Genomic DNA, 26,195 nt, shown 5'->3' with positions numbered 1-26,195 from the left:
ATTGATCCTGAATCAAAGGGAAATTATGATACTCCAGTCTCACTGATTGGGCGAAAAATTCAGAGTGTAGTTTATCCCCCCCCTCATTATTTGAACGTTCTTTGTTCTAGAAATGGGCGGTATAATAATGCTTCTGGTTAGAGATCATTGGCTTACGCCGGAGGGAAAAAAAATATTAACCTGTCTGATAGGTCCATCTTGTTGGCGGGAGGGAGAACGTTCGAAATTTGAACATTTCAAACGTTATGAGCAGAGGAGAAACAAGCGCCAGTTAGAGGTTGCAAATATCAGGGACAGAAAGTGAATAACGTTTACGGATCTAAAAACTAGCTAGATAAATTTGTCAGAGGCTCAGAAAACTCAAGTTATCAAGCTTCAGGAACAGAATACAGCAGAAGCATGTCTGAACCATTGAAGGTAAGATCGCTAACACGTTCATATTGTCGATACGATAGGCTACAAACACGATATAACGTTACACACTTTCATGCAAAATACATGTCTTTCGATTTTTAAATGTATGGCTTTTTTAATGACTTACTACATTTTATCTAGCTGGTAAGTGGTAGTTAGCTAGGTAACTATGATTGACCTTAAAGTAATGTAAGCTAGGTAGCTAACTAGTCGCCTCAGTAAGACACACGGATAGAACAATGAGGCTGAGATTTAGCGACAGGGACGTTAGCTAGTTATACTAAAAAATAGGCCAGTCGGTGATTACGCCAACCATAGTCCTCCCATTCAGTCCAGAATGTTACTTTTCAGAAGTACATAAGACTTACGTAACCATACCAAACGTAACATATCATATTAATTAGACTGTCACATATTTACGTTTACCGTGTTACGTCTAGTCTGGTGGTCATTTGAAACCGAAGTATTTCGAATGTTTTAATTTTAAAAAAGTGTACTTGTGAGATTTGCTCGAACGACTCCAGGGAGCTTGTGCCCTCTGTTTGTTTCATCAGAAGGGCGGGAGAGGGGCGATAGAAGAGCTAGGGCTAGTGCGTTACTTTACGGTATGGCATGCTGGGAGATAATAGCCAAACCGACCCACCCTAGTTAGACAAACTTCGTGCAGCCATAACTTAACGATCATGCCATCTAGTGCCTGTCTTGGCTGAGTCAAATCGTTGTCAGAAGCTAGCTAACTAGCTTTAGTAGCCAGCTATAGCTAAAGTGGATCTTTTTGCTGCGCTCCCTGTGCAATGTACAGGCTACCTACCTGTTAGTTGAGCATTATGGCCAAATTAATTCCATTGAGCTTTTTATTTTATTTTTTAGAAATCTACCACTTCACTTGCTACACATGGATCCTCCGACTGTGGTGCTGCTTTTATTGACCAACAATGTGAACTTTGTTTAACTTTTCTTTAACTAGGCAAGTCAATTAAGAACAGTAACAACAAGCAAAATGTGTAGGCTACGGGTGGTGCTTTTTTATGGGGCGCACGCATAAAAACAGTGTACAACTGTTTTAGACAATTTGCCATGTTTATATCCTTGTAGGCAATGTAGCAATGTCACAGATCATTTTAGAGGAACCCCCCCCCCCAATACTCGCCTGAGTAATCGAATACTAACGGCCATTTGGATGAGTGGTCATCTCTCCATAAGACCTAATGGTACTTATATTAAGCCATCAACTAAAGGAGAGCTGATGGGTGGGAGGTTTTATTTTGCAGTTGTGGCCTTGCATGTACGGGAAACACTCCCTAGCCTAGCTATGTTGTGCCCCCCCCCCCCCCCCTTATAAATTTGTTTTATTTCACACAGAGCTTGTTTGAGAACAAGGCGGTAGAGAAGAACAAGAAGAACCCTAACCGCCTGTCGGTGGAAAGGATATACCAGAAAAAGACTCAGCTGGAGCACATTCTGCTACGTCCAGACACCTACATTGGCTCTGTGGAGCCTGTCACACAGGTAACTAGTGCCATGCTACCTTATCAAACAAGTACCACACTATGTCAATATTCTCCCTGAAAACTCAGAGCCCTGTTTGTTTAAGAGTCATACACACATTTGATTGTGGGGCAGGGGTGTCAAATTAGAGTAAAATATAAGCAGACAATGATTATCTTTAGAACACAAACAATGGTTGCTGTTTCCTGTTTATTGTTAGAATTGTCACCAACGCATACTCGCTTTCCTCTCCAGCAATTGTGGGTGTTTGATGAGGATGTTGGGATGAACTGTCGAGATGTGACCTTTGTACCAGGTCTCTACAAGATCTTTGATGAGATCCTTGGTGAGTGAACTCCTATTAAATGAGTAATGTTACTGTATTCATTTCACGGATGGTGTATTGTACAGTTAAACCTTCACCATATGAAAATCCCTTACAAAATTGTGAAGTGCCTATTCTCCGATTTCCCTTCTAACTACAGTGAATGCTGCCGATAACAAGCAAAGAGATAAAACCATGACCTGCATTAAAGTAAACATTGACGCGTGAGTATTCTCGTATATTAAACATGACACTGTTTAATATGAATCCTGAAGTGATGGCGGCTGTCCTATGAAATGGAAACTTTTAAGTGTATTATACCATGCTGTATATGTCACTATTGGGCTATACAAAATTGTTTAACAGTTGAAGGACATGCATCTGGTGTAGTAGAAACAATTATTGGTACACATGATTGTCTACTTAAAAATAAAATTATTTCCACTTATGTTCATTTTTCTGTTCACTGTAATGGGGAATCCTGTCTTGTGCTAAAAATGCATGTAGCAACTTCTGTGGCTTTAATGAAAGGGGAGCAGTCATTCTCCCCTGATGGCAGTAGTCAGGATTTGGTTCAATCACGGTGAATCAATTAATGTGAATCCAAATAATTTGTCAAACAGTAGTTTTCCTTTTGGATTATGTGGCTGCAAAACTTGTTCTGTAGATGGATACTTCAGGTTGATATGAGCATTACATTTATGGTACATTGCAACTCAATCGATTCTTGTCGACACACAAAGTAAACACTACTAAGGTAAGTTAAATATGATAACTAGAAAAGGTCAATTTCCTGAAGAAAATGTGCTTGCTTCAGCTCAAATTTGTATGGTAGTGGGGGGGGGTGTTAAATGTAGAATTCAAGCTGAATGGAAGTAGTCAGTTATAGGGAGAATATGCTTGATTACATTAGTGCTTTTTATTATTTTTAACTAGGCAGTTAAGAACAAATTCTTATTTTCAATGACAGCCTAGGAACAGTGTGTTAACTGCCTTGTTCAGGGGCAGAACGACAGATTTTTACTTAGTTAGGTCTGGGATTCGATCTTGCCACCTTTCGGTTACGAGTCCAACGCTCTAACCACTAGGCTACCTACTGCCCCAATTGTTACATAAATTATAAAGAATGCCAGCACTATGCCTCTGAAATGAACTGTGCCTAAAACTCTTCTACTCTTTCAATGGTGCTATCCAACTCCTGACACCATTGTAGTTAATATGGGGGGGTACCCTGACCAGGGCTCAAACTGAGGTCCCTGTGTTAGTCATTCCAAAACCATTATACCAAAAGGCTAAAATCTCTTGGTAAGGTCTCGTACTAGGGTTGCTTTAGTATTTTCTTTTACAAGGGGTCACGTGTTTTATTGGCTCGCTCGTCTCAATTTTCAGAACATGACATTTGTTAAACAGTTAATGAACTTTGTATGGCCTTACTGTAAGTGACCTGAGCCTGTGCTTGGTTTTTTTCAGTGAGAACAACTCCATCAGTGTGTGGAACAATGGGAAGGGCATCCCTGTGGTGGAGCACAAGGTGGAGAAGGTCTATGTGCCAGCTCTCATCTTCGGACAGCTCCTCACTTCCAGTAACTATGACGACGACCAGAAGAAAGTCACCGGTAAGACTTTTATTGTCACTCGTTATTTACTCTCCAAGAAAAAGTGTACTCATTCCAATAGAGGAGTCTTGCATATTTTAAGAACATGTTATTGTACTCCCATCTTTAGGTGGACGCAACGGCTATGGTGCCAAGCTTTGCAACATCTTCAGCAACAAGTTCACCGTGGAGACGGCCTGCAAGGAGTCCAAGAAAACCTTCAAGCAGGTTGGTCAAACTACCAACGGCACCTTACAATACACATCAATTTCTTGGAAGTCTGCTCAGGCTTGTGACGATGTATCCTATTACCGAAGTCTTAATTCTAATTGTTGTTACCTGTTCTCTTTGTGCCCCTGCAGACGTGGTATGACAACATGGGGCGGGCTGGGGAGCACAAGATCAGGTCGTTTGACGGCGACGAGTTCACGTGTATCACCTTCCAGCCGGACCTGTCCAAGTTCAAGATGCAGAACCTGGACAAGGACACGGTGGCCATCATGACCCGACGGGCTTACGATATCGCCGGTGCCACCAAGGGAGTCCGCGTGTTCCTCAATGGCAAGAGGCTACCCGTAAGTGCAGGCTAACCTAGTGGTAAACTAGGCTCGAATGCCACACTATTACTCTGCGCTATAGTGACTTTAACAATAGGATAACATCTGTTAAAGGACAATCTGTCCATACTGACGTCTCCAAATGCTGTTGGACTGCAATGTTTGTCGGTTTTGATTACAAACATCTCTGTCCCTCCAGGTGACGAGTTTCCGGAGCTACGTGGACCTGTACCTGAAGGACAAGTTGGATGAGTTGGGCTCACCCCTCATTGTGGTCCATGAGGTGGTGAGTGAGCGCTGGGAGGTGTGCCTCACAATTAGCGAGAAGGGCTTCCAGCAAGTCAGCTTTGTCAACAGCATCGCCACCACCAAGGTAAAAAGGACAGTGGTCTAAGGGGCATGTGGTTTTGTTGTGATCTGTGTGTACAATGTTGGGTTTTGGATTGAGCTGCGGTATGGAAGATAAATGCAACCGTGAATGTACTCTAACTGGATAATATTGTTTTGGATTTTAATGTTACGGCTTACCAACCACTTGGTTTTATTACCGGAGTCATTTTCTATTTTTGGCTACAATATGTCGCCATCTTGGTTCCTTTTCCACAAGTCATAATCTTAAAATAGTATGCATAACAAATATGTGGGACTACTATACATGGTTTCTGACTGTTCCTGTTCTTTGGCCCCAGGGTGGGAGACATGCTGACTACGTGGCAGACCAGGTGACTTCCAAGATCATTGAAGTTGTCAAGAAGAAGAACAAGGCTGGCGTGGTCGTCAAGCCTTTCCAGGTATATTTGACATTTAGCAGATGTTTTTTAAAAATCCAAACTGACTTAGCCGTGCGTGAATACATTTTTAGGGCTCTCGAGTGGTGTAGCAGTCCAAGGCACTTAATCTCAGTGCTAGAGGCGCCACTACAGACCCTGGTTCGATTCCAGGTTCTTACAACCGGTCGTGATTGGGAGTCCTGTAGGGCGGCGCACAATTGGCCCGGCGTCGTTAGGGTTTGACTGGGTAGGGCATCATTGTAAAATAAGATTATTTTAACTGACTTGCCTACTTAAATAAAGGTTAAGTTAAAAATATAATTGTGTATGTGTGGTCCTGGGAATCGAACCCACTATCGCCAGGGTCTACCTAAGCTAAGAAAAAAAGGACCAGGTACACCACCAAAGTGACCCAGTCTCCCTGAGATGCCATATTTGCTGATCAAAGATGACAAGATGAAAATGTAATGGACAATACAGTTTTATAACATGACTATTTTAATGAGATTGTACTTTGTCCACCTCTCCCCAGGTGAAGAACCACATGTGGATTTTTGTCAACTGCCTGATCGAGAACCCTACTTTCGACTCCCAGACCAAGGAGAACATGACCCTGCAGCAGAAGAGCTTCGGTTCCACCTGCCCCCTCAGTGACAAGTTTATCAAACAGGTAAACAAGGCCTAGCCTTAAGTACATTGTTCCTTCTCTCCGTAGAAAGTCCATTGACACTCATACAAAATATCATACTCTTGTTTGGATTGAATCATTTTGTACATGTCTTATTGTCTGTCAACCAGGCCAACTCCTGTGGGATAGTGGAGAGCATCATGAACTGGGTGAAGTTCAAGGCCCAGACGCAGCTCAACAAGAAGTGCTCTGCCGTCAAGCACAACAAGATCAAGGGAGTGCCCAAACTGGACGACGCCAACGACGCAGGTAAATCACATTCGTTATGATATGCATTTTAGTCTAGTCTGTCACGATTTCACTTAGAGGTTAGGCCTTAGTTCACTTCTAGTTGCTTATAATCTACAGTTTTAAAACAAATCAATCAACTTGTTGATCTAGTAAACTTTTACACTTAGTAATGATGTCATACGATTCAAAATAGTGAAGTTGCTGTGTTTCTCTACAACCAGGTGGTAAGAACTCCAACAGCTGCACTCTGATCCTGACGGAGGGAGACTCGGCCAAGACGCTGGCCGTGTCTGGTCTGGGCGTGGTGGGCAGAGACCGCTACGGAGTCTTCCCCCTCAGGGGAAAAATGCTCAACGTGCGGGAAGCCACTCACAAGCAGGTCAGAACAGGCATAAACATTTTTTTGAAGTTGGTGATCACTAGATAGATATCTCAAAGGCTCTGCTGGGCATAATTGGGAATGCAATTGATAATGCTTTATTATCGCTATGGGGAATTTTTTTGTTCTGTGTTGAATCAAATCAAATGTATTTGTCACATACACATGGTTCGCAGATGTTAATGCGAGTGTAGCGAAATGCTTGTGCTTCTAGTTCCGACAATGCAGTAATAACCAACAAGTAATCTAACCTAACAATTCCAAAACTACTACCTTAAACACACACTAGTGTAAAGGGATAAAGAATATGTACATAAAGATATATGAATGAGTGAATCGATCCTCACCATATGTTTTACAAAGGGCCTCAACCTCTAGAATGTTAGGCATCTGCTGTGGTCGTCCACTATTGAACTAGTTGTTAATAGTTTGATCCCTGTGTCAGATCATGGATAATGTTGAGATCAACAACGTCATCAAGATCCTGGGGCTGCAGTACAAGAAGAACTACAGCGACCCAGAATCCCTCAAGTCCTTGCGTTACGGCAAACTCATGATCATGACCGATCAGGTCTGCACTGTCTACTGGCAATTTCTCTGTGGAATTTAGAGCTTTTTGTCTACTCGTTTATTTGTGTAGCTCGTTGGAATGTTTTGTTTTTAACTGTAACCTTTATTTAGTCATGAAGTCCTATTGATTGAGATACTTTTCTCATGGTGACTTAGCCAGTAAAGCAGCTCTACTCCTAGAACGGAAATAATAATTTCTCTTAATGGCCCGAGTCAGAGTAGACCAGTTGTCTCACTGACAGAACATTCCTCAGATCATTGATGCTCTCCTGTGTGGTTGTTTGACAGGACCTGGATGGCTCTCACATCAAGGGGCTGCTTATCAACTTCATCCACCACAACTGGCCCTCACTGCTACGCCACAACTTCCTGGAGGAGTTCATCACCCCCATCATCAAGGTACATGGTACAATCCAGTTGAGACTGGCGGTTGCTGTTTTGGGCACTGTGATACTTCAAGGCAACTCCCCATAGTGAACATCAATTTTTAATCCAGCTATATTAAATACAGCCATGTCGACAACGTAGAAGCTTGCTTGTACAGTCTCCTGAACTAGTCTTTACATGCAATGCCAGTGCCATCTGTTGGTGACATTTCATAACTGTAACAAATGCATACTGTATTTATATTATAGTTTTACAGTAGCAAGAATTGAGGTTTTTGCAAATATAGAGATTGGTTAATATTAACAAGTATAGCAGAGTCAAATGTCAATTTTTGATTTCTTCCAGGCCACTAACAAGAAGCAGGAGCTGTCCTTTTACAGCATCCCAGAGTTCAACGAGTGGAAGGACATACAGCCCAACATCAGATCTTGGAAAGTAAAATACTACAAAGGTTTGTGCCCTGTGGTAGTGAAGCTGAACGTGTAAGCAGCCACTTCGTATTTTTCCCATACCTGCCCCAAATATTAAGGTGTATTTTTTTTATTTTATCATAACCCCCTCCCCATATATTTAATGTGCTTCTAATATCACCACTTGTATCTATCCAGGTTTGGGTACCAGCACTTCGAAGGAAGCGAAGGAGTACTTCTCTGACATGCAGAGACATCGCATTCCCTTCAAGTACGCTGGACCTGGTGACGACGAGGCAATTACCCTGGTACGTTGGCCATTCACCCTCATTTGAATCCCTGTATAAAGGTTGGATAAAAATAAATCGACTCCCGTGACCAAACCAAGATCTTTCTCAATCAGCAGATCTTTATATTTTGATTGGAGAATCTTTCGCCGTCTATAACCACATTTTTATGCGATAAGTCATGCCGTATACAAACATGTTTACCTCATGTTGTTGTGACGGAAACATGACTTGTCAGTACAATTACATAAATGTAGGAAGACAATTTGTTCGGTCGACAACATGGTAGAATCTTTTTGTGTATGTAAAATGAATTATGTGACAATTCCAGCGGAAACTGCAAATGCATAAAATAAACCATTTCAAGGCAAATGAGTCACATGATCATATGTTCATGTTGTAGTACAACTTAGCAAGAGTTTACGGGCATATGAAATACAATTATCTTCATGGTGGTTAAGTGATGAGCTTGATGGAAATTTCCAGTAAATATTGAGGGTAATATTTGAATGCTGGTGACTTGATTGGCTGAAATTATTGGGGGGTGTGTATTGCTTCATATAACCTGCCTGTCCAATTGATCAGTGATCTGCTGTCTATAACATGCAGAAATGACCAATAAAATGCACCGAAACCAATAGGTAGGGCTGTAACCAATGGTTATGGATAATCTTTCTTTGTGGAACAAATGGCTGACTGAAGACCGGACGGCCAGGCATTCGTGTCGTTGAGTCCCTTTCTGTTGTAACGTGGACTACAATGTGATGACTTTGTTGCGCCTTGCTGAAACAAGCAAGTTGTTGTAGCGAACAACTATTTGGTTGTCTAGGCCAGGGTTTCCCAAACTGTCCTGGGTGCCTCGCTGGGTTAACTTTTTTTTTTAATGTTCTTTTTGCCCAGGTACTACACAGCTGACTCAAATAACCAACTCATCAACAAGCTTTGATTATTTGTATCCGATGTGTGTAGTGCTAGGGCAAAAACCATAGGGCCCCCTCCCTGGGTGCACAAAGGACAGAGTTTGGGAAACCCTGGTCCTGCAGCAGCACATATTTCTCTCTCCTGACTGCATGTTCCGTGGCCAGTTTATATACACCACACCATTCACAAAAATGGTTTGCTTCTACAGGCATGGAGTCACTTGGCGTGCCATTTGAGTCAAGCAGACTGGCATCAATCTGTCGCCAATTGGCTTGAAACCTAGCTTATGATTCCTATAGTGGTAGTTTCATCATCTGTGATTGAGTCTTACCCTTTTTTTCCTCCCTAGGCCTTTAGCAGGAAAAAGATTGAGGAACGTAAAGAGTGGCTGACCAGCTTCATGGTCAACAGACGCCAGCGCAGGGAGCACAACCTGCCTGAGGTAAATCACTGGTGACCTTTGACCCTTTAGACAGCCCAACCATAGAAATGGAATTGGGAATATCTGTTCTTCCCAATTCAAGTCTGCTCCGTGATGGGTGGCTCATTCTAGTAATTATATTTTTATGAGGCTAGTCATACCACCTTCTGTCTTTGTGTTCCAGGAGTACCTGTATGGTCAAGCCACCAAGTCCCTGTCCTACAATGATTTTGTCAACAAGGAGTTGGTGATGTTCTCTAACTCAGACAACGAGAGGTCCCTCCCCTGCCTGGTCGATGGTCAGTGGTGAAGGGGGGTTATTTCAAGTTGACCTTAAACAGTACCTGTTAAAGAGGGTAGTGCCTGCTGCAAAAAAATGTATTTAAAAAATGTAATGTTTTTTTGTGCAAACCAACCTTTTCTGTTGCAACTGTTTGTTGGTTTTACGGTGCTCCAGCCAAAGTTCTTCACTATAAACAGTTACTTAGTTCATCCAGGAAATATATAAATCTATACCACTTGAAACATTAACTATATAGACTTGAACTATCATTACTGTTATTTATTGAATAATTACCTACTATATTTAATTATTACTTGATTAAAGTAACTATTAACTCATTAGGAATTTTGGGCACCACAGGAATGGTTCTTTAACGAGTTACTACCTCCCAACTTCAACTCTAAAGACATTAGAAATATCTCTTACATCAAGAAGTCAGTTATTAATTAATACCTCGTCAGCCTCTCCTCTGTCATTGTGACCAAGAAGCGCACAGTGGTAACTGTAAATCTGCACGAACCCTAACCTAATTGATGAATCAGCGATACACAAATTGCCTTAGTAAATAAATTACTAATCACACACTCACACGGTATAGGTTGTTGATTACTAACAATGCGATAAAGTCCCTAGTGGACTAACCCAACAGAAAAGGGCTGGTGAAAGATAAAGAGCAGGAGAGGGGGAGAGTGAGCACTTATCGTACATGCATTTACAAACTGCTCACTGTAAATGTGAATATTTGTCGCCCTAACAACCGCTCATTTGGATTAGAAATGCAACCTGTATTTACGCTTAGATGTCTTGCTCTGTCTCTGAAACAACTCGGTCCGTCTACGAGAAGTAGTTCGATGCAAGTCTCTGGGTGTCCACCAGAGGTCACAGTGTCCTTAGTTGTGGGCTTCTTTGTCTTGAATGTTTGTTGGAAGGATACATCAGATGTACCATACGGTGTTGAGGGAACTGTTCTTCCCTAGCGTCTTGGTCAATTGTCCTAGACCCCTTCACATGCAGAGCTGCAGACGGTGCATGTTTTAGTCTTCACCTTCTCTCGTTGTGTTTCAGTCTTACCATTTTCTGGTAGATTTAACCACTTCAACATGTGGACTGTTCTCTGGTCTATTTAAATTCTCAGCTAGTCCTATTAAGCCTTCTGGCCGTGGAGGGCAGTTCCGTCAAGTATGCATGAACTCTGACCTCATTATGGGTGTGGTTTAGTGTGCAACAGACCTGAAACTATTCTCATTAGACTGAACTCACATTTCTAGCTTTTCAAACCGTTTCATCATTCTTCATATTGTATGAACATCCTATAGGGTGGAAACATTACAGCTAAGTTACAGTATTTCTGATACTTTTAATGACATCACAAAATAGACATTAATTTTCCATATTCCACCCCTCATCATCGGATGTTGAAATATATTGTCCCTGTCTTTTTATGAAGTTTTGGCAAGAGTTTCTCTACCCACAGCACATTCCTTTGTTCAATATTGCAGGGCGTGAGAGAGTTTACAACTGGCGTTAAGTCCTAAAACGTTGTCATGACAACTAGGAGAGCTAAATACACACAATCAACTGATATACTGTTGTCTCCCAGGTCTGAAGCCGGGCCAGAGGAAGGTGATGTTCTGCTGCTTCAAGAGGAATGACAAGCGGGAGGTGAAGGTGGCTCAGCTGGCTGGTTCCGTGGCCGAGATGTCAGCCTATCACCATGGAGAGGTGAGACCCAGTGAACTGTGGGGAAATGTAGTGACGACTTTCAATATCCCTTGACTCAATTTGTTGGTTTCTATTTTGTTTATTGTTGGATCGGTATTGTAGTACTCACAAGGGTATTAATAAGTGACCGTTTTTCTGACATACCATGGTAAAAGACAACATGTAGACTAGTTTGTCTTCAACCTCTTTCAGAATGGACTGTCATCCTCTCTATTTCTCTCTGTCAGAGCTCTCTCATGATGACCATCGTTGGCTTGGCCCAGAACTTTGTGGGCAGCAACAACTTGAACCTGCTGCAGCCTCAGGGTCAGTTTGGCACACGGCTGCACGGTGGCAAGGACTCTGCCAGCCCCCGTTACATCTTCACCATGCTCAGGTCAGTGCCACAACGTGCTCTGGATATGCCACTCCCTGTTATGATGCAGCGTACTTGGTTCCGTGAAGTTTTTTGGCGACGACCACATAGACATGAAGCTTTTAGAGTCGCCTCCATTCCATGTGACTTGCCTAAGCGGCCGCTGCGGTCTTGGCGATACATAGACGGAGGGCTTAGGAGGTCACTTCGATTCCAGAGATTGACATTAGCACAGTTTCGACCACTGTTCGCCAGGCTGCCGTGTTTGTCAGTGACGCAAGACTACTCGCTCTCCCCCCTAAAGCCCCCTGGCCCGTCTACTCTTCCCTGCGGTGGACGACAACCTGCTGAAGTATAACTATGACGACAACCAACGTGTGGAGCCTGAGTGGTACATCCCCATTATCCCCACCGTGCTAGTGAACGGCGCCGACGGCATCGGCACGGGCTGGGCAAGCCGCATCCCCAACTTCGACGTCCGCGAGATCGTCAATAACATCCACCGCATGCTGAACGGGGAGGAGCCGCTGCCTTTGGTGAGGGGAGATTCGTTAAAGGCCTATATAAATGGGAGCTAAGATTTGGGATGGGTCTAAGATCGAATGCCCTTTATGCGTTCAGAATGTGTACAGGACGAGTCAATCAAGGCCTAATCCATACTCAGTATTTCTTTCGGATGTGAAATCTAGATAAAATATGTTTTAGTGACTGTTCCTTTGCAGGTTTGGGATTGGCCCATAGTTTCAGATCCAGTTATAGTTTATTGACGTTTTGTTACAATCAAGTTCTCAATCAAACCTTTCCTTCTCAAGGATTCAAATGTAAACAAAATGACTTGTTCTGTTCAGCTCCCTGGCTACAAGGGTTTCAAAGGCACCATTGACCAAGTGATGACGAATCAGTACATGAACAGTGGAGAGGTGGCCATCATCGACAGCACCACCATCGAGATCTCTGAGCTCCCAGTCAAGACATGGACACAGGTTGGTACATAGTTTTATACCCTGGTCTTGGGTAGATCAGTTGGGTGGTTTATCTTTACTTGATAGAAGTCTGTGTCAAGTCACTGTCCTGCTATATGAATATACAGTAGCATAGTAGTGCCTTGGATCCATAAGAACAATGGTTAGAATCTAGTTATCTGTTTGCCCTTTGCAAACGGAAAACGTAAATCTTGTTCTTATTTGACAAGTTCAGGTTATACCTGTTTCAAAAACATGTCCACCTACTGAACACAACCCAGGTAAATTCTCAATGTCTTCCCCTCTCCCTCAGACCTACAAGGAGAACGTGCTGGAGCCCATGCTGAACGGCACAGAGAAGGTCCAGGCCCTCATCACCGACTACAAGGAGTACCACACGGACACCACGGTGCGCTTCGTGGTCACAATGACAGAGGAGAGGCTGAGGGAGGCCGAGGCGGCTGGCCTGCACAAGGTCTTCAAGCTGCAGCAGTCCCTCACTTGCAACTCAATGGTAATGATCACCCTACCACAAACATGCTACTACTCCCTCGAATAATGTTTAGTCCCACCGTATAATTAATTATTGACTTCTGGCTCCATTTTGTAATGATTGTTTTCATTTGCCTTAAATTGATACTCTGAAGGGTACTACTCATTCCCCAGAAATATAGTACTGCAACAAGACAGTAGACAAGCAGAACATTCAATGTGATGTTTTATATCTATCAGAATAACCTCTCTCCTTGCCCCTCAGGTGCTGTTTGACCATGTGGGCAGCCTGAAGAAGTATGAGTTGGTGCAAGATGTGCTGAAGGATTTCTTTGAGTTAAGGATGAAGTACTACGTTCTGAGAAAGGACTGGCTGGCTGGCATGCTGGGGGCAGAGAGTGCCAAGCTCACCAACCAGGCCCGGTTCATCTTGGAGAAGATTGAGGGAACCCTGGTCATCGGTAGGTATCAGCGCTGTCTCCTTCCCCCATGACAATTATTTTTGCTTACCTATGGGGTAAGATCTGCAAACATCCAACAGTTGATTCTGTGTTCAAGCCCACACACACAATGCTCTTGTGTTTTCATTCACCCTCAGATTGGCATAGGCAATGTAATGTTAGCTGTTGTACTATTTCTGTGAATTTCATGAAAAGCCCATGCCACTGGTTGGGTGACATTTTGTTTCTTGCTTTTTTTTAAAGGTAGCCATTGTATGTCTGTCTCGCCCTTTCTCCAGAGAACAAGCCAAAGAAACAGCTGATCCTCATGCTGACTGAAATGGGCTACGACTCCGACCCCGTCAAGGCCTGGAAAGAGTCTCAGGAGAAGGACATGGTAGTTAATTTCATTCCCCAATATCTGACCATACTCCTAATTTGTTTGTCTTGTTTTTCTTTTATCATATAATCCAACATCCAACCCACAGTTATGATATCATGAGCGTACGTGGTAGCTTTAACCCAGGAAAGTAAGTTGACTTTATTTGTCTCCCCTATTGAAGACTGTGGAGGAAACACAGGATGATGAGGACAAAGAGGAAGACACCACTGGGCCAGACTACAACTACCTGTTAAACATGCCTATGTGGTACCTCACCAAGGAGAAGAAAGAGGAGCTGTGCAAACAGAGGGATGCCAAGGTCATTTGTGAACTAATGTTTCATTTTGGTTTTATAAATGGGATTGTAGCATCGTGAGTTTGTAGTTCAAGTCGATTACAAAATCCAGAATGCAATGCTCTTTATGGGCTGGCTAGGTAGCAAGCAAACATGGCTACACAGTACTACCAAAGACAATATTGCTGTCTAAAGTAGCTAGTTAGTGCAGTTTAGGCAATTTTACAGCTATTAATTTAAGAGTCCAGCATCTCACCATGTTCAACCTGCAGATCGATGTTCCTCCGAGCGGAGTTCGACACTCGTAACGGCAGATACTTTTGAGGAGATGGGGAGACGTTGCCCATGCTACGTCAATGGGCCACGCAGTGCATTCTGGGACAATGAGTTCTCTCCGGAGTGAAGGGGAGGCTATTGGGTGCTAGCTCAAAACAATATTGCTAGATGTGCGATAATTAACTTGCTATCTGTAGTATCGTATAGCTTTGGAATCGTGACATTGCGTACTCTAGGAAAATAGGCACATTTCTCAACATATACATTGACTTTGAGGGGGGTCGCATGGCGACTAGTTTAGCAGCCACGTGACTCAGCATGATGTTATACGTTCCTTCATTCATTGGATTCCTATCTCCTTCCTTTAATATCTCTGGCAATGGTACCATGCAATGCACCCTGGATTAAAGCCCTCCTTTAAATGGCACATTTCTCGAGTTGGGAATGCCGCAAAACAATTATCAATATCTCATTGGAGAGAAGACAACCTCCAGAGTTAAGAAATCTGACATGTATCATAGACGTTTTCGCAGTCCCAACAGTCATGTTCCTGTTAACTTCCAGTGTATAGTGAGTGACTTTATCACAGTGTGAATTTCTGCCTGCTTTAACGCCAATAACTGAACCAGGGAATCGATAGAACATCACTGATGCACTAAATGGCCGTAACTTCGCTCCTCTCATGCAGCTGACCGAACTGAACACAGTGAAGATGAAGGCCCCAGCTGATCTCTGGAAGGAGGACCTCGCTGCTTTCACTGAGGAGTTGGAGGTAATACGACATGACCAATCACATATGTCATTCTGCAGCGTTGTCTTTCCTGTAACATTCTGTTATAACGGCACCACTCATTCTATAATATTTTGTCATTCCCTGACGACACTATTCATCGGATGCTCCTCCGTCAGGTGGTCTCATCGTGGCCGTCGTTATGAATGTTCTATGGACCTCCGGAGTCATATTGGTGCAAATTACAGATGGCTTGGAAATATGAGGACCGTGCTAAAGTTGGCAAATAATTAGTAGGAAACAAATGTTCCGTCACTGTCGTCAAATTTACTTTATAGAGGTCAATGTTGCCGTTAGCTAGCGAAGTCAGTGCTGTCCCCTGAATCTTTGCTAGCTAGCTAAAGTTATATTCCATCTAGTCAATCTGGCGAAATCACAATGATAGCAAAAGTTTTTCCTACTAATTGTCATCGTGTTTCCAAGCCTCAGACAAATAATCAGCGCTCATTGAGTAGAATGCTCAGTCCTAAATCGGCCATAAAAGGAACATTCAAAACAATATAGTGACGAAACGTGCAACCCATGAATAGTCATTCATTCCATAAGAACAAGTATAATTCTGTAACGTTCTGTTATTTCATAACACCTGGGTCAAGTAATCATCACGGTCACGTAATATATTTGACTCTCTGGGTTTTCTTCCACAGCGTGTGGAGGAGAAGGATCGGCAGAGCGCCAGCATTCCCGTGGTGAAGGGAAAGGCTGGCAAGGGCAAGGTGGTGAAGGTGAAGCTGGAGACCATGCCCACGCCCCAGGGGCGCCGCGTCATCCCACGCATTACCAGCACCATGAAGGCTGAGGCCACCAGGAAGGCCGTTGTCAAGAAAGGCAAAAAGGTCGGTGCCTCTTCTGGAACCTTTTTGTGTTAAACCGAAACTAGACTACAATAATCATTTTTTAGATTTTATGTAGTTCACTGGTAAAGGAACTTGTTGGAGATGGTAATTGACCATTATTTATTTATATATAATTCAATTTTGATATTTGTCTGTTTTTAGGGTGAGGAAGTGGTGACTAAGATGGAGTTTGATGAGGATGGAGGAGAGAACGGAGAGCCGTCTGCTGCTGAGGAGATTAGCCTGGGAGCGCGACTAACCAAGACACTTAAAGCACCAGCCAAGAACAAAGGTGAGGATAATGATTTGATTTGACCAGAATCATCCCCCATTGGCCGCTTCCAGTAGAGGTGTAGTGACAGGTTTTGGGGATTTATTTTGTATGCTAGAAAGTTTAACGCAAGTATTTACATTTATTATATCGATCAGGGGTGTTGAACATGCATGTTCAACCAGGCCCACGGGTAGTTTCAGTAAGACTGTTTCAATGAACCTACATTTAGTCTCTTCACTCTGTCCAGCTTGCGAACAGTCATGGAAATGAAGGCTAGACAGGGTGCATCAAATTTGATACGTGATGTATCGAGTAGAGGTCGACCGATTAATCGGAATGGCCGATTTTAATTAGGGCCGATTTCATAACAATCGTAAATCTGTAATTTTGGACACCGATTTGGAAGATTTAAACATTTTTACACCTTTCTTTAACTAGGCAAGTCAGTTAAGAACACTTTCTTATTTTCAATGCTGGACTTAGGAACGGTGGGTTAACTGCCTTGTTCAGGGGCAGAAAGACCGCTTTTTACCTCTGGGATTCAATACACAAGTATATATTTTTAAACCTGCGTATTTAGTTAATATTGCCTGCTAACATTGAATTTCTTTTAACTAGGGAAATCGTCACTTCTCTTGCAACAGAGTCAGGGTATATGCAGCAGTTTGGGCCGCTTGGCTCGCTGCGAACTGTGTGAAGACTATTTCTTCCTAACATAGAAAGCCAACTTCGCCAAATGGGGGATGATTTAACAAAAGCGTATTTGCGAGAAAAAAAGCACAATTGTTGCACGACTGTACCTAACCATAAACATCAATGCTTTCTTGAAATCAATACACAGAGGTATGTATATATGCAGGTTTAAAAATATTTAGCTAAGAGAAATCCAGGTTAGCAGGTGATATTAACCAGGTGAAATTGTCACTTCTCTTGCATTCATTGCACGCAGAGTCAGGGTATATGCAACCGTTTGGGCCGCCTGGCTCGTCGCAAACTAATCTTCCAGAAATGTACGTAATTATGACTTAACATTGAAGGTTGTGCAATGTAACAGGAATATTTAGACTGATGGATGCCACCCGTGAGATAAAATACGGAACGGTTCCGTATTTCACAAAGAATAAACGTTTGGTTTTGAAAGTATAGTTTCCAGATTCGACCAGATTAATGACCTAAGGCTCGTATTTCTGTGTTATAATTAAGTCTATGATTTGATATAGCAGTCTGACTGAGTGATTGTCGGCAGCAGCACGCTCGTACGCATTCATTCAAACAGCACTTTCATGCGTTTTGCCAGCAGCTCTTTGCAATGCTTCAAGCATTGAGCTGTTTGACTTCAAGCCAATCAAATCCTGAGATTAGGCTGTTGTAACACATGTGAAATGGCTAGCTAGTTAGCAGAGTGCGCTAACAGGGTGCTCAATAGCATTTTGATCGGTGACCTCACTCGCTCTGAGACTTGGAGTAGTGGTTCCCCTTGCTCTGCAAGGGCCGTGGCTTTTGTGGAGCGATGGGTAATGATGCTTTGAGGGACAGAAGATATACCGTTACACTGGCAATACTAAAGTGCCTATAAGAATATACAATAGTTAAAGGTATTTGAAATACAAATGGTATAGAGTCCTATAATTCATATAATAACTACAACTTAAAACTTCTTACCTGGGAATATTGAAGACTCATTTTAAAAGGAACCACCAGCTTTCATATGTTCTCATGTTCTGATCAAGGAACTTAGATTTTTTTACATGGCACATATTGCACTTTTACTGTCAAACACCTTGTTTTTGCATTATTTAAACCAAATTGAACACGTTTCAATATTTTATTTGAGGCTAAATTGTATTGATGTATTATATTCAGTTAAAATAAAGTTCATTCAGTATTGTTGTAAGTCATTATTACATATAAATGTTAAAAATCGGCTGCTTTTTAATCGGTATCGGCTTTCTTTGGTCCTCCAATAATCGGTATCGGCGTTGAAAAATCATTCGGTCAACCTCTAGTTAAGAGGACTACTTTAGCTAATATTGACGTAGAGGAAATTATACATTTTAGGTTCGGCCCTCCAGACCTCTGTAAAGACAATGCGGCCACTAGGCTTTGACACACCTGCCATATTATCAATAAAAACAAAGGATATTAAAATACTACTTTTTTGTACAAATATTGTGTCCATAAGTTTTGTCATTGATGATACTGCCTTGAAAATCGATCATTACAAAGATGTATAAATATACATACACACACACACCATTGGCACACTTATCAGGGGAGGGTCACCATATAAAATACACTTATCGTACCATTTTAGTATGTCAAACTTGAGGATTCCATTGATAATTTGGTGTCATTGGTGTTAAATGAAGAGGAAACGTTGGGAGATTAGTCATAGCACTTTAGTGAATTCTTTTTTTTAAGGGTTTATGACCTTAGATTTGTGCTTCTGTCGCCTCTTAAGAAAATCCTCAATTTGTCATTGTTACCACTGTTACTACTCCTACTGGTGGCACAATGTTATCATAATAATATATATATATATGCTCCCATATTAATTGGTTTTAGAATGGGAAGTTACACACACACATTTTAAAAACAAATGCCGCCACAATTCAAGAATGTCCTCTGGTAACATACATAATCTGATTCACTGACTAACCAAAGCCCCTATTCCCCTGCAGTATCAAAGGCATTGGGCAAACAGACCACCCTGTCATTCAAGCCCATGGAGGCCAAGAGGAACCCGTGGTCTGACGATTCTGGCTCAGACAGTGAGTTGGTCATTCCACTGGACGTTGACCCAGTGATACTCAAGGAGAAACCTAAACGCAAGGCCAAAGGTGAGACACTACCCAGAGGGGAAGAGGCAAAAAAAATGCTACTTGGTGAATTTGTGAGGCATATAAGACATTGCGAGATGCAGATTAGTAAGACATATGCGCACGGTTCTACCTGCCCCTCACGCTGGCCTGCCTTCTCTCTCTTCATTAATGACACTAGTGTGTTTGGTCTATTGCATTTAGAATAGACTCATTTAGGCTATGGGACTGATGTCGCGGGCATACAGTAGGCTATCTTCGGGCCAGTCTTGCGAGCATGGGCTACTCTTTGTTGCTGAATGGGTGGGGGGGTTTGTCTCATGAAATTACCATAGTTTACCCGGTGTAGAATGTATAGATTACCAGTTTCACCTATAATGGTATGTGGCCCATTGAAAGCACTACGGCATGTTTGTCTGTTAGGGTAGGCGTTTTAAACGCCGACACAACATTCTCTGGAGGCATTATACTTGTCTGTAAAGCAATGCCCCTTCTGAAGCGGTATTAACCACCATCTGTAGGTGACCAGAACTGTCAATACTAGCCTGCCTGCGCACACCTCTTTCCTTTTTAAAAATTTAAAAAGCACTTAAGTTATACAGTGGGGAGAACAAGTATTTGATACACTGCAGGTTTTCCTACTCACAAAGCATGCAGAGGTCTGTAATTTTTAGGTACACTTCAACTGTGAGATGGAATCTAAAACAAAAATCCAGAAAATCACATTTGTAGGATTTTTTATTCATTTGCATTTTATTACATGACATAAGTATTTGATACATCAGAAAAGCAGAACTTAATATTTGGTACAGAAACCTTTGTTTGCAATTACAGACTCCTCCATACAGACCTTCTCCAGATCCTTCAGGTTTCGGGGCTGTCGCTGGGCAATACGGACATTCAGCTCCCTCCAAAGATTTTCTATTGGGTTCAGGTCTGGAGACTGGCTAGGCCACTCCAGGACCTTGAGATGCTTCTTACGGAGCCATTCCTTAGTTGCCCTGGCTGTGTGTTTCGGGGCGTTGTCATGCTGGAAGACCCAGCCACGACCCATCTTCAATGCTGGTTGTTGTTGGCCAAGATCTCGCGATATATGGCCCCATCCTCCCCTCAATATGGTGCAGTAGTCCTGTCCCCTTTGCAGAAAAGCATCCCCAAAGAATGTTTCCAGCTCCATGCTTCACGGTTGGGATAGTGTTTTAGATTCCGTCTCTTAGTTGAATTGTACCTAAGATAAAAAATTAGACCTCTACATGCTTTGTAAGTAGGAAACACTGCAGATTTTGCAAGTTATCAAATACTGTCACTGTATATCGTGACTTACCAAGCCATTTTAGTAGAATGAAAGCTAGGCAGACTACCCTGAGCATAATTCTGTGGATTTATTTTATTTTTCGTATGTCAGTTTTAAACATTACAATTTGTTTCCCATTTGTCGCATCCCTAGTCTAAACCCCCCCCAAACAGTTCTAAATCTCCAATTGCGTTACCCAGCAGTCACTTATATGCTCATTGGCATCCCATGCTCGCGTGTAATTCATCAAGCCCACCAGGCAATATGACAGTCCCGGTGCCTCAAGTGTTATGTCTGGCTGCTTGTTCTGTTTCGTGATTTGGGGGTCTTTGAAGACTCCAGACACTTCCTCTGAGTAATTAGCTGTACTACTCACTTCTGATTAGGCTTGTCTCAGAACTTAGCTTGATTACTTACTGTATGTTGAGGACATTCCCATGTCTCTCGTACTTCCATACAGGAAGCTGTTATTTTGGCACAACCTAACAGTAACATGCTGTCTTAACAGTTGCTATTTTTTACAGGAGTAGAAAGGGATGCTTGCCTTTAATGGCATGTGTTGCACTAACTTTATTTAAGGTCTATTTTTTTCCCCCTTTTCTCCCAAATGTTGTGGTAGTTAGTCTTGTTTCGTCGCTGCTAAGTTGCTGGGTGGCCTGATTAGTAAGAAAAGAAAAGGTAGCCGCACTGAGTGCCTCTAATCAAAAACCTGTATTAACCAACTTTTCAACAGCAAGCTGGGTTTGTGATTAGTGTTCATGCAGTGATAATGCAACAAGTGTTCTTTTCCCAAAGCTGCTGTGAATTACAGCCTGAACAGCAGTGAGGATGAGTTCGGCTATGGGCTGAGCTCCCCCGAGGAGGCAGCGTCCGTTGATGACGACTGCTTTTCCCCCGAGGCCAACGCTGCGATCGATAAAAGCGAGACAGACTCTCCACCGCCTAAGGTCCCTGAGCCCAAGTGAGTCTATGATGAACAGTATAGTTTAACAGGAATTTTTTGTAGGCCTGGTGACACGGGTGATAATTGTTGGGGGCAATGCAGTGGGTTAAGCCTATGTAAGCAATAGTCTAAACTCTGCACATTTTATTTAATTGCGAATCCTGACACCAGTCAAACTATCTCTTCATATAGAAAGCTGGTGAAAAGCAAATCAGCGACTGTACGTGAAGCTAAAAGCAAATCCAGCTGTAAGTATATTCCAGACCTTCCCACCCCAATGGCACACTGTGGCAGACAACTAAGGTGATTCTTGGACTAGCACGGTTGAAAATGTAATCCAAACTTGTTTCTGTGTTCTGCAGCTCAGTCTGATGGCGATGATGCGATGGCCTCTATGCCTGCAGCCAAACCCAAGGCAGCTCCCAAGAAAACAGCAACCGCCAAGAAGAAGCCTGCAGGTACTATAGAACACCTCTAGTCCTATACTGATAATACTGCAGTAGTTGTGACATTAGCTTTCTGCTTCAATTAGTAATAAGATGTGTACAGGTAACTGTCAAAATAAAGGAAACACCAACTGTCTTAATAGGGTGTTGGGTCATCAAGACCGCCAGAACAGCATTAATGCACCGTGGCTGGATGCGACACTATTCTTCCATGACACAGTTCATCATTTGGTGGTGGTGGGAAATGCTGTCTCAGGCGGCTACTCCAGAAACCCATAATCGATCAATTTGGTTGTGATCTTGTGACAGACACAACCTTTAAACCAGAGATTCTCAAACTTTTAGGGCCAGTGACCCATTTTGTGATAGCAAATTTTATTAGGGACACCCCCCATACCGGGTCTCGGGCCCTGAGAAGGAACATTTTAAAAGCCTGCTTCTCAGCATCGGCGATAGAATTGTGCAGTTTACAAGCTGTTAGTAATGTTAATTTAAAAACATGCATTTTCAGATCTGGCCTGGGCCCTACTTTGAGAGTCCTTGCTTTTTAAACCCCCCCCCCCTTGTGTTTCTCTGAGACCCCTCTTTTGAAGTCAGCTCTTCTAGCCATGGTAGACAAGAGTGGGAATTTTTATACATGAACGTAAGTAATGTTCCCTCTAAGCTGCTTGTGTGGCCGTGCACCACCTCCAGGAAACCACGCAGAAATGCCAGGCAGGCGCAAGAAATGTTACTTCACTAAGTTCGCCCTGTTAGTTTGCAGTATGTTTTTTCTTTCTGTGATTAAATCAACATTATCAACTGGGTTGATGGAACCCTGAAAGCTGTGATATCAGACCGTATACCACGAGTATGACAACATTTATTTATTTTTACTGCTCTAATTGTTTGTAACCTGTTGAAATATAGCAATAAGGCATCTCGGAATTTGTGTTATATGGCCAATATACCACAGCAAAGGGCTGTATCCAGGCACTCCGCGTTGCACGTAAGAATAGCCCTTAGCTGTATTATGTTGACCATATACCACACCCCCTCGGGCCTTATTGCTTAATTATATTGGCCCCATTTCAATACAACAAATGGAACTTTGCAGGATTGAGTCTGTGATTTTGTTGTATGCTGAGCCAGAGCTCGACGGAGTATAATTCTATTGGCAGGGGTAGCCGATGAGCGGTCTTTCATTCAGCTTGTCAGTGAATGTGCTTTTCGGATCGGAGGTGCACATTTCTTAATATTCTTTGATAGTTAGTGAATTATTAGCCCAGTTATAGATAAGTGTATATAGGTCAGAAATTGGGAGTTACTGTGTCCTCCAAGAGCACAAAACGTGTAGGCTACATTTTCAAGTTGTCTTTGAAAAGCCAGTCAGGTAAAAACTTTAAGTCTCAAAGGGGCAGTTTTGTATTTTGAGACAGGCTTGAATATGCAAATAAGCCAATAGGCAGGGGGGTAGCCTGTATGGTAATAATAATTCATTGTATTTTTTTGTAGTGGTTTGTCATACGATGCAATTTACAGTCACCAATTTGGCCTATGGTGTTACAGACCAAGTAAAAAGTAATTAATGTCAAGCCCTTCATAATGTAAAAATAACAAAAACCATTTAAGTCTCATGCAATGTAGGCCTGCATTGAACTCCACATATAGGCTATATCATAGTCATCTAAGGCCATTTCCATGTGAATGTTGTTGGATTTGTACTACATTATGCTCGAATAGGCTATTGGCCACTGTCTTAAATTGTAAGGGTACAGCTTCAATGTTCACTATAAATGGGCACCAGAAGTTGCACAAAAGTTTCACAACATTCAAGTTTCTGCTCGTAGTACCTAAAATTTGCTCAGTGCCCCAAAATAATTAAGAGGGAACATCAAACGTAAGAATGATTGAATGTTAACTTGGGAACCACACCTGTGTGGAAGCGCCTACTTTCAATATAGTTTGTATCCCTCATTTACTCAAGTGTTTCCTTTATTTTGTCAGTTAACTGTATATTTACATGTTGTATATCCTGGATGATGTTATATTGAGGGATTATTCTGAACAGACTCCTAACCCCATCATCCCCTCCAGATGTGAAGCAGCCGTCCATCATGGATGCTCTGTCCAAGCCCAAGCCAGCCTCCAAAACCGCCACCAAGAAGATCCCGTCGTTTGACTCCAGCGACTCTGGGGGCTCCTCCAATGCCCCGTCTAAGACCGCGCTGGCCAAGCGCAAGGCCCTGGACAGTGACGACTCTGACAGAAGCTCTGATGACCTCATGTCCCGCATCAAGGGCAAGAAGACTACCGTCGCCAGCAAGGTGAGTCCAAACAGTGGCGGTTCTAGCATTGATGTGAGCCAAGTTATTGATAATGCAATGATATCCTGAGACTTTTTACAATTGACATGGTGCTGGAAAATATCGACTTAAGCTTGTTAACCATGAATTCAGGTTTGCACCCTCCCACCTTGTCAGATCCCTCACTCTGAAATAAATTCACTTCAATTTGGATGTTTTCTTCTTCCTGCATCTCCTTGTAGAAAACAAAAGTGTGGGATGATGATGATAGCTTCCATATATCAGATGAGGAGGTTGTGGCTCCCAGGAAAAAAGCAGCCCGTGCCAAGAAACCCGTCGCTTACAACTTTGACTCGGACTCTGATGAGGACTTTTAGGTTGGAGCTGTTCTCTTATATGGTCAATGTCTCCTGTTATCAAGGATATTACAACTGATGTCCCTTTTAATGAATCAATGTTTTTATATACTTCACTGCCGCTTGGTCATTTATGGCTTTGCTTTGTAACATTAGAAGTCTTGATTGCTTTTGCACAGAAGACTGGTTATATTAGAATTGTATCATACCTGGAAGAAAAATAAGACTTGTTTAAAAGCTAATAACAAACAACGATGTCCTATGAAGGATTATTTTCACGCATCTTGCAAACTTTGACAAATGTTATGCTGAATAATTTCACTAGTTTTAACCTATTTGTTACATGTTCAGTCTTCGGTTTTCATCTTTTTATTCATGTTCTGTCTTGTCATGTAAATATTTAATTGGATGTCTTATATTTGTTTTGGGAAATAAAGTAGTTGATTGTTAACATGTGGTGGTTGTGTTTGTTAGTAATTGGGAGGAGTTCCAAGTAAATTTGAAATCACGCAATGCTTAATTAACATCTTTGGAATTTAGCATTCCCATTTATTTGCTTTGACACATCTCAGTACAGATCTGCTCATTTGCGATAAGGAGCACAAGTGTATTCGGTGATTTGGAATGTTCAACATTGCAGACAGAAATGGAAAGAATAGAGCTGACATGATTCCCTCGTCTCTTACACACATGTTGTGCATGATACATTTCTATCCTGATGTTCTGTAAGGTTCCATCCTCCCGAAAAGGCCCCTGATCAAGTTGAGCTTGGTGGCCTGATTGGGATGGGCATTTCAACAGTTCTACAACTCCTTCTCTACAAACTCATTTCAGGTGAATACTGTATTATAAGAACTTTAGTTTGACTAGAATTGGGTATCAATACCCTGTGAAATGAACTCTTACCTTACTTGCATCAGGGAACATGGATCATCTTTACCTGATACCTTTTGTTCTGATTTGCTATGACTATTTTCATCAATCTAGAACTGCAATATTTTTTAAAAATGTGGTGCCCCCCAACCATATGGATTGAAAATACACATTTCAACCCATATGATATATTTGTATGATTACAAAAGTATAACTTATCATAGTGAATTCATAATGTGACTTGATAAACCATTTCATATTTTACACTAAAACATTAGGAACAGGTGTTCCTAATGTTATAGCAGCCCCACTTCAGAGGCAGAATGATGTACATGAGACTTGGGACAGCAGCGGTATGCGGTTTAACTCTATCAGGAAGGTTTTCCTAATGTTTTGTACACTCAATGTATGTCTATAGTTACAATCAGTTTTAGGAAGCTCTACACACAATTTCGCCTTTTACTTTATCCAAAATGTGCATTTGCGGGAACCCCTCTTTATACCTGTATTAGTCCATTTTTAAACTATGATTCCACTACATGGGTGGGAAGCAGGGGCGCTCCAGTACTGGCTGTATAATGCACCATAACGATGGATGACAATCGCTGATAAACCCCAAGAAGACTAGA

The 26,195-nt window shown here is 42.2% G+C and overlaps 1 protein-coding gene across 1 annotated transcript; it reads left to right on the top strand.

The window, feature by feature from the left end:
- The first annotated feature begins 225 nt into the window (after positions 1-225).
- On the top strand, positions 226-25,144 carry top2a (DNA topoisomerase II alpha). The gene is made up of 35 exons (XM_046368980.1): positions 226-417; positions 1,777-1,923; positions 2,158-2,248; positions 2,388-2,451; positions 3,698-3,843; positions 3,953-4,050; positions 4,185-4,397; positions 4,579-4,752; positions 5,069-5,170; positions 5,682-5,819; positions 5,948-6,086; positions 6,290-6,447; positions 6,893-7,018; positions 7,306-7,416; positions 7,750-7,855; positions 8,013-8,122; positions 9,372-9,464; positions 9,628-9,742; positions 11,327-11,448; positions 11,676-11,824; positions 12,108-12,339; positions 12,652-12,786; positions 13,079-13,279; positions 13,523-13,718; positions 13,997-14,094; positions 14,261-14,398; positions 15,339-15,422; positions 16,088-16,276; positions 16,439-16,568; positions 19,232-19,390; positions 21,459-21,624; positions 21,799-21,854; positions 21,969-22,064; positions 24,129-24,358; positions 24,580-25,144. Exons 1-35 carry the CDS (start codon positions 400-402, stop codon positions 24,712-24,714), a joined length of 4,665 nt encoding a protein of 1,554 aa, XP_046224936.1. The 5' UTR covers positions 226-399; the 3' UTR covers positions 24,715-25,144.
- The last annotated feature ends 1,051 nt before the right edge of the window (positions 25,145-26,195 follow it).

This window comes from Oncorhynchus gorbuscha, linkage group LG11 (assembly GCF_021184085.1).
Source record: "Oncorhynchus gorbuscha isolate QuinsamMale2020 ecotype Even-year linkage group LG11, OgorEven_v1.0, whole genome shotgun sequence".
NCBI classification, from domain to species: domain Eukaryota; kingdom Metazoa; phylum Chordata; class Actinopteri; order Salmoniformes; family Salmonidae; genus Oncorhynchus; species Oncorhynchus gorbuscha.
This window is presented reverse-complemented; position numbering and strand designations above follow the sequence as displayed.